This window comes from Lissotriton vulgaris, chromosome 8 (genome assembly GCF_964263255.1).
Source record: "Lissotriton vulgaris chromosome 8, aLisVul1.2, whole genome shotgun sequence".
Taxonomy (NCBI): domain Eukaryota; kingdom Metazoa; phylum Chordata; class Amphibia; order Caudata; family Salamandridae; genus Lissotriton; species Lissotriton vulgaris.
In genome coordinates this window covers 21,737,566-21,750,005 of record NC_141696.1, presented here as the reverse complement: position 1 = coordinate 21,750,005, position 12,440 = coordinate 21,737,566, and the positions used below count along the sequence as shown (strand labels likewise).

General features: G+C 46.2%; 1 protein-coding gene across 1 annotated transcript in view; it reads right to left on the bottom strand.

The window, feature by feature from the left end:
* The window catches only part of LOC147693262 (pepsin A-like), a 30,954-nt gene extending 19,326 nt beyond the window's left edge, over positions 1-11,628 (bottom strand). Inside the window, exons 1-3 of the mRNA XM_086933657.1 lie at positions 11,487-11,628; positions 4,501-4,657; positions 2,124-2,241 (exon numbers count right to left, since the gene is read on the bottom strand). Coding sequence (XP_086789783.1) covers positions 2,124-2,241; positions 4,501-4,657; positions 11,487-11,539 — 328 coding nt within the window. The 5' untranslated portion in view covers positions 11,540-11,628. The remainder of the gene's footprint in view (positions 1-2,123; positions 2,242-4,500; positions 4,658-11,486) is intronic.
* Between the last annotated feature and the right edge of the window lie 812 nt (positions 11,629-12,440).

Genomic DNA, 12,440 nt, shown 5'->3' with positions numbered 1-12,440 from the left:
TGAACCAGATGGTGGCAGTGGTGAACCAGAGGGTGGCAGTGATGAACCAGAGGGTGACAGTGATGAACCAGAGGGTGGCAGTGGTGAACCAGAGGGTGCTGTGATGAACCAGCGGGTGGCAGTGATGAAGCAGAGGGTGACAGTGATGAACCAGAGGGTGGCAGGGGTGAACCAGAGGGTGCTGTGATGATCCAGTGGGTGGCAGTGATGAACCAGAGGGTGACAGTGATGAACCAGAGGGTGACAGTGGTGACCCAGAGGGTAGCAGTGGTGAACCAGAGGGTGGCAGTGATGAACCAGAGGGGGGTAGTGGTGTACCAGAGGGTGGCAGTGATGAACCAAAGGGTGGCAATGATGAACCAGAGGGTGGTGCTGCTAAACTGCCCGGGAGCCCTGTGGGTGTGAGCCCCCACGCTGCTTAGCTGCCCAGGTGTTGTGAGCCCACGGGCTACTGAACTGCCCCAGGGTCCAGTGGATGTGAGCCCCTGTGCTGCTGAACTGCCCCGGAGCCCTCTCAGTGTGAATATCATTCATGCTCAAATGCCTGGGAGCCCTCTGGGTGTAAGCACACATTGTGGTAAGTGCCCCCCTGCCCCCAGTACATATATACCCGTACCGCACAGCACCATTATGCTCTTGCACCATGAAGTATGGTGCCTGGATGCTCCTGATCCGTGTAGGTGGTACCACAGTCTGGTGCAGTCAAAATGTAAAGTCATAACTTGCTACACAGCACCAATAAACACGTGTCCCCCCCGGCACTGGTATGCGCATGTACCAGGCGTGGAGCACCCGCATGCCACTCCACCCTACTGCCCAGCGCCAGCATATGCCTGTACGGGGCAGTTTAGTATGAGATGGGACATTGTCCAGCAGCAGCAGCTGCATGCACCTGAACCCACTGAGCAGGATCAGAATGGCTTTGTACCAACATGCGCAGCAGAGCTATCTTGGACATCTGAAGGATTCTGGGGTCCTGTGCCAAACGTATTTTTGCATCCATGAGTTTCCCGAGCGCCATTCCCATGTAGCTCCTGTGACCAGGAGGCTGCTTTCTCCTCATCTTCTTCTCTGCTCGGTCTCTGACCCTTTATAAACAAGATGCATGTGAACTCGCATAGAAGCCCGGCCCGTTTGGCCCCGTCCACCACACACTAGCGGTATGAAATGTCTTCCCGCCCGTCCCCACTATAATGGCCAGCTCACACAAGGGACCTCGGCGCCTTTTGGCGCGCTGGCAAAGTTACAGGCACATGTGGTCACATATTTGTGCAAATGGCACAAAAATCTGCGAGTTTGTGGGAAAATTCACAAACTCGTGGATTTTTTTGCGATTTCGCACGAATTCGCGGACAGCGAATTCGCAAATTTCGCCCATACTTACAATATATACCATAAGAGGACCAGGAAGACGAACATAGGGAAGGTTAGGGTGAATGTTGGAAGTGGGATGTGAAGCTCTGGAGAAGAATGACCTGTAGGCTGATACTACAGTGATGGTTACGTGTTGTTAGAGGTGGATGGACAGGTGAAGTGTTGAAAGAGAGCTGGGGATATTTTGTGTAAGCTGTTAAGTTGTGTGAGAAGCTACAATAGAGGATGATTTTCTTTTTATATGTTCAAAAGTTTGTGTTCTCGCTTAAGTAACTTCATTAGTCTGGTTCTGTCTTCCACCTCACCTTTTTGAATATTTCACTCCATTGTTGTAGCATTGTGATGCTACCATAAGACAGCAAGACCCACATACAAAAAAGGTGCATGTCACAAGGTAGATGTAGACCTGCACAATTGCTAACTTCATCACAATATCGACTAGCGCTATATCAACAAAGTAAGTGTATGTCGGGAAGTGTGGGTTTAGTATTCTTATCTCCACATGTGCATACCTTTACAACATAGTGGTAGTCAATAATGTTGCTGATTGATAGCTCAGCCATGATATTGCGATCGGCGCCACAGTGCAAAAGATGGTCTAATAAATAGATGCTGATATTATTGATGTCAGGTGTGTGCTTCAGAAACAGAACAGGGACATTTAGAGGATGTAGGGTTGTTTCCAGACAGATAAGGAAGAAGATGGGGGCACCTTGGTTTCTACATTTGTTTACACAGTGACCACTTACAGCAGGCTGCGCTGTTGCAGTACACAGAGGGGACCCAGAAATTGGATGAGCCACTGTCAAACATCATGTTGAAGCTCTGAGGTGGAGTTCCAAGGGAGACAACGCCATAGTACTGCATCTGTTGGATGAGAAGAGGAAATCAGTAATACAGTTTAGATGTGGGTCACACTTTAACCAGTTTGGTATTTATCTCTGATGTCTGTTCACTTCTAGAATATTCAAATGATTTTCACGTCAGCAGCTCCCCAGCTCCCCAGTAACCACTGTGCATACTGGGCTGTCTATGAAGCATCACTTCACAAGAGGTCACTGTTCGTTCTTCTCTGTTGATGAAGCATTACCGCACCGGAGGTCCCTGCAGCCTACTCTATCTATGAAGCGTCACCTCACTGGAGGTCCCTGTGCGTTCTTCCCTGTCTACGAAGCATCACTTCGCCGGAGGTCACTGTTTGTTCTTCTCTATCGATGCATTATTGCACCGGAGGACACTGTGTGGTCTAATCCGTCTATGAAGCATGCCCCACCCGAGGTCACTGTGCATTCTTCTCTGTTGTTGAAGTATCTGCTGCTAATAGTCCCTAACATCTCAAATCTATCTAGAAGGGCAGGCTCTACAACTAAGGAGAGGAGTCCATGTGATTGATCTATGCCCCTAGTCTAGCTGACTTTTTCTACCTTCTCCTTTCCAAATACACCTTAGGTAGGCAACAAAGCATTAGAGCCTCTAGGACTGCTAGACCAGTGCTAGCTGCATTAGGAGTTAGGTAATGCATCTTCCAGTAGTCTGGGACATGCCATGGTTACAGCAGTATTCTTTTCATCCGTGTTAGAGGTGGATATGGCTGGCATTCCAGTTTTTACCTAAGGATAAAACAGCAGCTGGTACCACATCTTGCAGACAGTGGGATTAAAATCTCATAGTGTAGCAGGAGTGCTATGTTCTAACCACCAGGCTGATTCGGAGCCTGCATGAAGAATATTATGTTCCATGCACTAAGAATTATCATTGGCTTTGAATGTCTTTCACAATCTACCGATGAAGCACACTTGTATCCAATGTTCTTGGTCAGGATTCCCACTGTTGGTTAGTAGACAATCGGGACCCAGTGGGTCGACCAGCAGGTGACAGCAGATCTCGAAAGTCTAATGAGGAAATGTGCAGACATGAGGAGAAGCATTGCCCTTTGGTATTGCTTTGTTCTCCCTAGTGTCAGACACCACCTCTGGAGTAAACTATGTCTGTCGCCTCTGTATCTTCAATATAGCAACAACATTTTAATGATACTCATCCCATCTTTGACTTACTTGTTCCGCTGATCAATACAGAATCCACAGAACAACTCTAGACAGAGTCCAGTTATGGATATACTCAGTTTAACACTCCCAAGAATGAGATTGTTGAGTTCTCATTTCATGTTGCCTTGAATATTCAACTTTTTCTTTTCACCTTCATACTCTCCTTTGTCAACTGCCTACTTGCAGCCTTTTTGTTACTTTTACTCCCAAAAGTTTATCTTTTCTACCACATCTCTCTTCACTCAATCCTCTATCATTAGTTTTATCAGTCTAGCTCTCCCCTCTTTTCTTGCCCTTGAGTTGCTTTCACCACTGTGAACATTAATAATTACCTGTATCTTGAATTTGTCAACAATCTTTGCTGATCCTATCCCAAAATCCTATTGCAACACCAGCAGAAAAATGGAATGGAGCTTTCTGGAAAATATCAGACCTACATTTAGGACTAAAATTAGAGCCCACTATTCCTAGTTTACTTCAATATACAGGCCAACCTCCCATTGCTGTTGCTAAACTTATTAAGGTGACATCCTCAATGTCTTCTATTGATTCCTAGGTGATCATTGCCTTCAAGGACTCTGTCTTCTTCTGTATCATCTGGGATCATGGGTGCTGTGTCAATGGCAATCCGATTAGAGGAAACTAAGGTTTACACAACTCCTGGTCAAAAAAGTTCTGAAAATTAGAACTTCTCTCAAAGCGTGAACATCTTTAAAGAGCGTCACACTTTACTGAGAGAGTACCTTTCATGTCTCCATTAGGTCTCTAAACCCTGACTCACAATGTTCACTTATTGTGCTGAGCCAGACTCAGAATTCATAAGTCAACAATTTGGAAGTCCCTGACACTTACCCTCCAGAGCATCAGTGATCACCTGGCTTTTCTGGAAATTCAAAAGATGCATGAGTCTGTTAGCATGCAACTTGTAATTTAATAATTTGCTACCCACTTAACCCACAGTCTACCCTCACCCCATCTTACCTCACATGAGTCTACCTCAAACACTAGTGGATTTTCACACTTAGTAATGCATCCTGTATACAGTACTGGGGTGGGCAGGTTTGTTGTGAAAGCCACTTACGTCCATGTAGTTGGTCATTGGCTCGTTGGCCACTTGTCCATACTTGGTTGGGTAATACTTGGTGGCCGGATTCACTTTATAGGTCTCCAGGAACTCCTTCAGCTTACCGCTCTCCCTCAGGTGGTCTCTAAGGGACTTTCCTTTTATCAAGGGAATCCTAAAACAAAACAACAATTACCAGTGGAAGGACGAAGTGAGACATATCCTGGCAAGCATTCATCATCATGGAAATTAAAGGTCAAAAGAAAGGGTGTTAAGTTACAATCCCTTCAGTCACCTTTACAAAACATTGTCTGAAGAAAGTATGTATAACAGACATCCCACAAAAACCTTTGTAGGAAGGTTTACTGCAAAAAAAGTAATAATGGGTTTACAGTTGCAAACCCCACACAATCAAGGATTGTGCCCTGTCACTGTGAAAATGGCATAAAACTGGTAAAGTAATATTACATCACTTTATGATACACCAGGGTCTGAAATCCCTGTATACAAGTTTGGCTCTAATTTTCTTATTAAAGTTGTGGTGTTTCCAGCCACCTGTCAAAATGAAATGATGTAGCTGCTCAAATGTAATTTGTTATTTTACAACCGCGGAAAACTGGCTTTTAATTTTTATGATCAGTTTCTCTAAAACAAACAGTAATAACTAAAAAGAGATATTTTCAACAACATGTATATTTTTTACACACTGACATTATATGACAAATAGAATCCCTCTGCATTTTTCTACAAATTCTGAGCATCAGGCTGTTTTTAACTCGACCTACATTAAGTTGATTGTAATATCTTTTGGAACTAATGTTGTGCTTGATTTCACTTTTATTCTTCAATGACGAGTGGAACTCATGGATGCTGTTTATTGGATACTTTATATGCATTGAGGGTAGAGGCGGGGGGGGGGCTTGACCCGGAACGTCCAAGATAGATGCATGCTGCTTATGCAAGACTGCAATTTGGTCAAAATTGGGGACTGATAGAGGCTGACTGCAACCATGCTACCTTTTTTATGTAAAAGAACATGGCACCAATAACATAGGTCATTAGTGACAAGGGTTATAATGTAACCATGTATTATAAGGAATAAACTACCCTCTGCATACTTGTTAAGGATACTGCAAGTCCCCTTTGAGTTCCATAACCTTGTCAGGGGACTTGACCTTTGGACTTATTCTTCTATATGGTCACAAAACTCTTCTGTGACTGGTAAAATCCTTACTATATAAATACAATTACAATACAATATAATACAAAGATGTACAGAGAGGGCACTTTATCATCTATTATGCCATCTTAGAATAGTTTGCAAACCTGTTATTAGCCCAAGATTTCTACAAAGGCCTACATATGTGTGCAAGTTTTCATGATAATACATACATGTTACATAAAAATCAGGCTTAACTGTATGACAAACATTTATGCATTACCTCTTTGTAGTGTGTATGTGCAAGGTTTAGGGTTAAGAGAACCCATACTCTGAATGGTGAAAGCTAATAGACTGTGCAAGGTCAGCACATCATTTTAACGGCAGGTTGACATTAGTTCCCCTAACATATTAGAAGAAACAGAGTGGGGAAGAGAGAGATTCTGCTGCTCAGTGAACTCCATGTTGTGATGAGCCTTGCAATGCTGTTGTGACTTGCATGGAAGAAATCTGTGAAGAAGAAGAAGGAAGGGTGGATACATTCACTTGCTGTGACGTGCAGAGCCATGAGAGGTAAGGCTGCTAACACATAGGTGATCGCTCCACTTGCACAGAGAATGGTAGGCACCACGGTCCAGCACAGAATGTTGAAGGTCTGAGACAGGATGAATTAAAACTGACAGCAGATTAACTCCAACAAACCTGAATATCTTTACTGTGATCTGTGAACTTGGGAGGACTCTCCCTTGGGCACAAGAACTCACATAACTATCTAAGCCCAGGACAATATGGTGAGGTATCTGGGTCGCCATTGACTTGGACATCCACCCTGGAATCCCAGAGTCCTATTTCTCCACTTGATATCTCCTTCATATTTTAATGTTCTCTGTATCTCTGCCAGCAAAACAGTATCTTTGATCATGGCCTTGTTTGCTATAGTTTGGATCATGAAGATTCTCTCTGTCTAGGACTTCCCAACAGATCTCTGAACTTCTAGTAATTCAAGATGCCCTGATAGTGTTTCCTGAGACACACAGACCTTACACAACTTCCCCCATCTGCTACATTGAACTGTTTCCATCTCCTGCCAGACACACTTATTAACAAATTGTTACAGATATCACCACATGTGCCATCATTGTATGACCAAAAAGTGGTAGTATTTTCCAGGGTTCACAACTACCAACAAACACATTTGTGACAAGACATGAGTTGATGTCCAGTGAACCCTGTGGTCACTTCACAAGGAGGTTCAAGCCATAGATCTCTGATGTTCTTTCATGTGAAGTGGGAGTACTTTTCTAGACCTTGTAAAAACTTTTTGTCTTGTGATACTTGTAAATTTGATTTTCTCAATGGAAACATTAGAGTACAATTTTCAGAATGCAAAGGTGAACTGCATGACTTTACTCATGCCTGACATTCAAAAACTCACATGAACCGGTTCAGAGGCTTCCAAACAGCATAAGAACTAAAGGGCACTAGGTAAATGCATAAGTGTAATGCAAAAATGTGCCCTGAAATTTACAACATGCAACAACTGACAGGTATTAGTGGATGTTTATGGAAGCATGGATTAGGGGGCTTGGTACTGCTTCCAGGAAAAGTCTTTAAGAAGATGGACTCTCTCTCCTTTTAATTACCTAGTCCTTTTCCTGTCATTCATGTAATATGTCTACTTTGCCCTCTACAACCCTTTAACTACTTTCTAGACATAACTCTTCCCCATTGTCTTCTCCCTCTCCTTCAACTTTTCTCCTCGAACCCCTACCTCCTTTCTACAATATTTCAAGTTGTCTTATATGTCGCTGATAAGGCTTAAGCAGCTCAAAACCTGTCTAGGGTTGCTTTTGTTCCCATCTGGAGGGGCGCAGGCCTGGCAGGTCAGGCTCGACTATTCCTCGTGAAACAGTCGTCTGTCGCGAGTATCACAGTGGGTGAAAAATGATGGTCTGGAATGCGGTTCTGATCGATTGCCAGTGGCTGAGATTCAAGAGTTTCTCCCATCACCTTGTTGATCAAATCTAGTGATAGATGTCAGTGAGACAGTAGGAAATGTGACTGAAGGAGAGGGGAAAAGGAAGAAATTAGAAAAAGATTTGGGTTTTACAGTGTTAAGATGGCATAATAACCCAAATGACAAGGTAATGTTATCAAAGGAGATATTATAACATGATCAAAGGTGAAAGGCAAAAAGAGTCGAGGATATGCCCACTAAAGGCTAGGTACATATTAAAATCCTGGATTCCCAGGCGGTTGAGAAAGAGGTATTAGAAAGCTATGAAAGGATGAGATGAGGCACCGTGTGCTAGTTTTGTGATGGTTAGTGAAGAAAAGACGACAATGGAGTAGATTGTTCTGTGTTGGTAAAGGCAGAAACTCCATCGAGAGGTGTAAGGATGAGTGAATGGCGATTGTGATGGGCACTGTTGATAAAGTTACATAAATGTGAGTTTGCGCTTCCCATTGAGTGCATTGAAACAAAGGCAACCGGGAGGGAGTTAAGTAGGTTGTTAGAGGAAAGGCATGTTGTGAGATGGTTTAAAACAAATCTGTCCAATATTTGTGATTATTTCATGCCAGAAAAGATCCTGAAGGCTACCATGGCCTGCACAGTGGCTATCACTCTTGTAGGCCATACACTGGAAGAGGTTGAGGGCTTCACCTACCTGGACAGGGCCATAAACAATTAGGACGGCACAGACACCGACATCAAGGCATGAATTGGCAGAGCAGGGGCAGCCTTTATTCAGCTAAAGAAGATCTGGAGCTCCAAAGACCTAATGCTGCAACCCAAGATCAGGCTTTTTAACACCAACGTAAAATCTGTCCTTCTGTACTGAACAGAAACTTGGAAGACAACAGTCACCACCACCAACAAAGTCCAGACCTTCATCGACACCTGCCTGAGAAGAATCCACCAAATCCGCTGGCCAAACACCATCAGCAACAACGACCTATAGATGCAGACATTCCTACTCCCTGCTGATGAAGAAATCATAAAAAGACGCTGGGTAGGGCACACCTTCCACAAGCCCACATCAAACACCACCAGGCAAACCCTGATCTGAAACCCTCAAGGGGAAAAAAAGAGTAAGTCCAAAATCAACTCCTGCCAAGGGCTCGAGGCTGGCTGCCAGGAGGTGGGTAATGCCAGGGCCGGACTGAGAACCCAAAGCAGCCCTGCAAATTTTATAGGATGGGGGGAGGTGGTGCAAATGTGAAGCACTGCTGCTTTTGTTACTGGGGGTCAATATTGCAAAACCAGCCCCCAGTAACAAAAGAAAACGGCCTTGCCTCTCAAAGAAGCTATCCATCAGATGATTCTAAGACAAAATTAATTATGTGGCTAGGAAAGCAATATGGTAGCAAACAACTTATTGGCTGTTTAGAAGATCAAGAAGGAGCCTGAAATCACAAATTTGAATGCTGTAGAAATGTTGTTTTGAAGTATGGTCACTTTTCAAAGAGACTGGCTCAATGCACTGCAAGGCATTTATATGTGCATTCAGAGGGCTACTGGCATTTGAAGAGAAACCTTTACTAAACAAATGTTTGATTTTTTCAGCACAACACCCATGGTAATAATCACATTTGGGATATGCCAGTGAAAAAACAAACTTTTACATCACTCACATGGCGAGAGGAACAGGGTTGGTTATTTTGGAGTATTCCCTGAACAGCCACATGACCATGCGCTAACACATAATAATTCAGGCCTGTACGTCGTTCTCTGCACTGAGTCACTCAGCTGCATCCTGGGAGAAGAACTCGCCTGGAGTGCATTCTGTGCACTTATTCACACAGATGTGATATGGGAACAGAACTTGCTTCGGGTGTAGTCTGTGCACTTATTCACCCTGCTGTGATATGGGAACAGAACTTGCCTGGGGTGCATTCTCTGCACTGATTCACCCAGATGTGATCTGGAAAGAGGACTTGGCTAGTGAACATTCCCTGTGCTGATTTCCCCTACCTGGGTCTGGGGACAGAATTCGCCTGTAGTGCATTTGCTGCGCTGAATGACCTAGATGTGGTCTGGGTGCAGAACTAGCCTGCAGTGCATTCTCTGCGCAGACTCACCCAGCTGCAATATGGGAACAAAACATTCCTGTAGTACATTCTCTGCAGTGATTCACCCAGCTGTGGTCTGGGTGCAGAACTCGCCTGAAGTGCATGCTCTGCAGTGACTCACCCAGCTGTGGTCTGGGTACAGAACTCGCCTGAGGTGCATGCTCTGCAATGACTCACCCAGCTGTGGTCTGGGCACAGAACCCGCCTGAGGTGCATTCACTGCACTGAATCACCCAGCTGTTGTCTGGGTGCAGAACTCGCCTGAGGTGCATTCTCTGCAGTGATTCACTCAGCTGTGGTCTGGGTGCACTACTTGCCTGAAGTGCATGCTCTGCAGTGACTCACCCAGCTGTGGTCTGGGTGCAGAACTCGCCTGAAGTGCATGCTCAGCAGTGACTCACCCAGCTGTGGTCTGGGTACAGAACTCGCCTGAGGTGCATTCGCTGCACTGAATCACCCAGCTGTGGTCTGGGTGCAGAACTCGCCTGAAGTCCATGCTCTGTAGTGACTCACCCAGCTGTGGTCTGGGTACAGAATTCGCCTGAGGTGCATTATCTGCAGTGATTCACCCAGCTGTGGTCTGGGTGCAGAACTCGCCTGAAGTGCATGCTCTGCAGTGACTCACCCAGCTGTGGTCTGGGTACAGAACTCGCCTGAGGTGCATTCGCTGCACTGATTCACCAAGCTGTGGTCTGGGTGCAGAACTCACCTGAGGTGCATTCTCTGCAGTGATTCACTCAGCTGTGGTCTGGGTGCACTACTTGCCTGAAGTGCATGCTCTGCAGTGACTCTCCCAGCTGTGGTCTGGGTGCAGAACTCGCCTGAAGTGCAGGCTCTGCAGTGACTCACCCAGTGGTGGGCTGAGTGCAGAAATCGCCTGAAGTGCATTCGCTGTGCTGAATCACCCAGCTGTGGTCTGGGTGCAGAACGCGTCTGAAGTGCATTCGCTGTGCTGAATCACCCAGCTGTGGTCTGGGTGCAGAACTCGCCTGAAGTGCATGCTCTGCAGTGACTCACCCAGCCGTGGTCTGGATAAAGAACTCGCCTGAGGTGCATTCTCTGCAGTGATTCACCCAGCTGTGGTCTGGGTGCAGAACTCGCCTGAAGTGCATGCTCTGCAGTGACTCACCCAGCTGTGGTCTGGGTACAGAACTCGCCTGAGGTGCATTCGCTGCACTGATTCACCCAGCTGTGGTCTGGGTGCAGAACTCGCCTGAGGTGCATTCTCTGCAGTGATTCACTCAGCTGTGGTCTGGGTGCACTACTTGCCTGAAGTGCATGCTCTGCAGTGACTCACCCAGCTGTGGTCTGGGTGCAGAACTCGCCTGAAGTGCAGGCTCTGCAGTGACTCACACAGTGGTGGGCTGAGTGCAGAAATCGCCTGAAGTGCATTCGCTGTGCTGAATCACCCAGCTGCGGTCTGGGTGCAGAACTCGTCTGAAGTGCATTCGCTGTGCTGAATCACCCAGCTGTGGTCTGGGTGCAGAACTCGCCTGAAGTGCATGCTCTGCAGTGACTCACCCAGCTGTGGTCTGGATAAAGAACTCGCCTGAGGTGCATTCTCTGCAGTGATTCACCCAGCTGTGGTCTGGGTGCAGAACTCGCCTGAAGTGCATGCTCTGCAGTGAATCACCCAGCTGTGGTCTGGGTGCAGAAATCGCCTGAAGTGCATTCGCTGTACTGAATCACCCAGCTGTGGTCTGGGAACAGAATTTTTAGCATAACATTCCCACAACCCACTGTGACCCTAAGGCTCTTAGTAAATACTCACTTGACCATGCACTCAGAGAGAGCCACCAGCCCCAGGAGCAGCAGCCACTTCATGGTTCCTTCTTCGTCCAAGGCAGGCGGGAGAGAGATCTCAGACTCTGGACTGCACTAGCGAATACCACAGAGAGAACACCCCTTATGTACCGCTTGGATGACCCTTGGGCAACCTTCACCCAAGCAGGGAGTGCTCGTGTAAGATAACAGGCAAGGATCGGGTCCAACCCCAAAATAAGAGGCTGTGCCCATACTCTTAATCTTAAAAAAGTCAATCAATCGCCCATTAATGTGTTACTTTCCATTGCAGGCATCATAACTTAAATATAGATAAGAGCAAAGTGCAAACCTAAGCAAGTTGATATCTCCACAGTCGGCTCCTTAGAGCAGGTTTGTCCTGTGATGTGAGTGTTTGTTAATGAAGTGACATTGTGTCCTGCGATATGGAGAGCGCTCAGTGTGAAGGGATGATGGGCACAAGTCCCAGGCCAGCACTACTCAGTATCAACACTCGCCTAAAATAGCCAGAATGGACCAACTACAAATGGCTTGAGTTAAGATAAGGCACTGATACCCAAACCTGGAGAGAGATAAGCAGCCCCTTACTTTCCAAGGCAGGCACAGACCTCACAGGGACCATGACTGTGTGGACAATCTGGACCGTCACCAGGAGCCTGCAAAGAACCTTAGATGGCCTTGCCGTGAAGCACCACAGGTGAGCTGTTCAGTGTGTGCGCCTTCACGTGGCACAGGCTGCCCATGCCCTGGGCTTGGATAGAACTCACAGCTTCACATGTCTGAAATCTAAGGTGATGCCACCGCACCCTACATGAGCGTAGGCATGCTTGTAGATGCATTTGGAGAGTGCAAACCTAGCTGGAGATCAGCAGGCCAATGAATATGAGTTTAGGGCTCTGGCAGTGCAGACCACGAGTGGGGCGCAGGAGAGGGGTATCCTGTT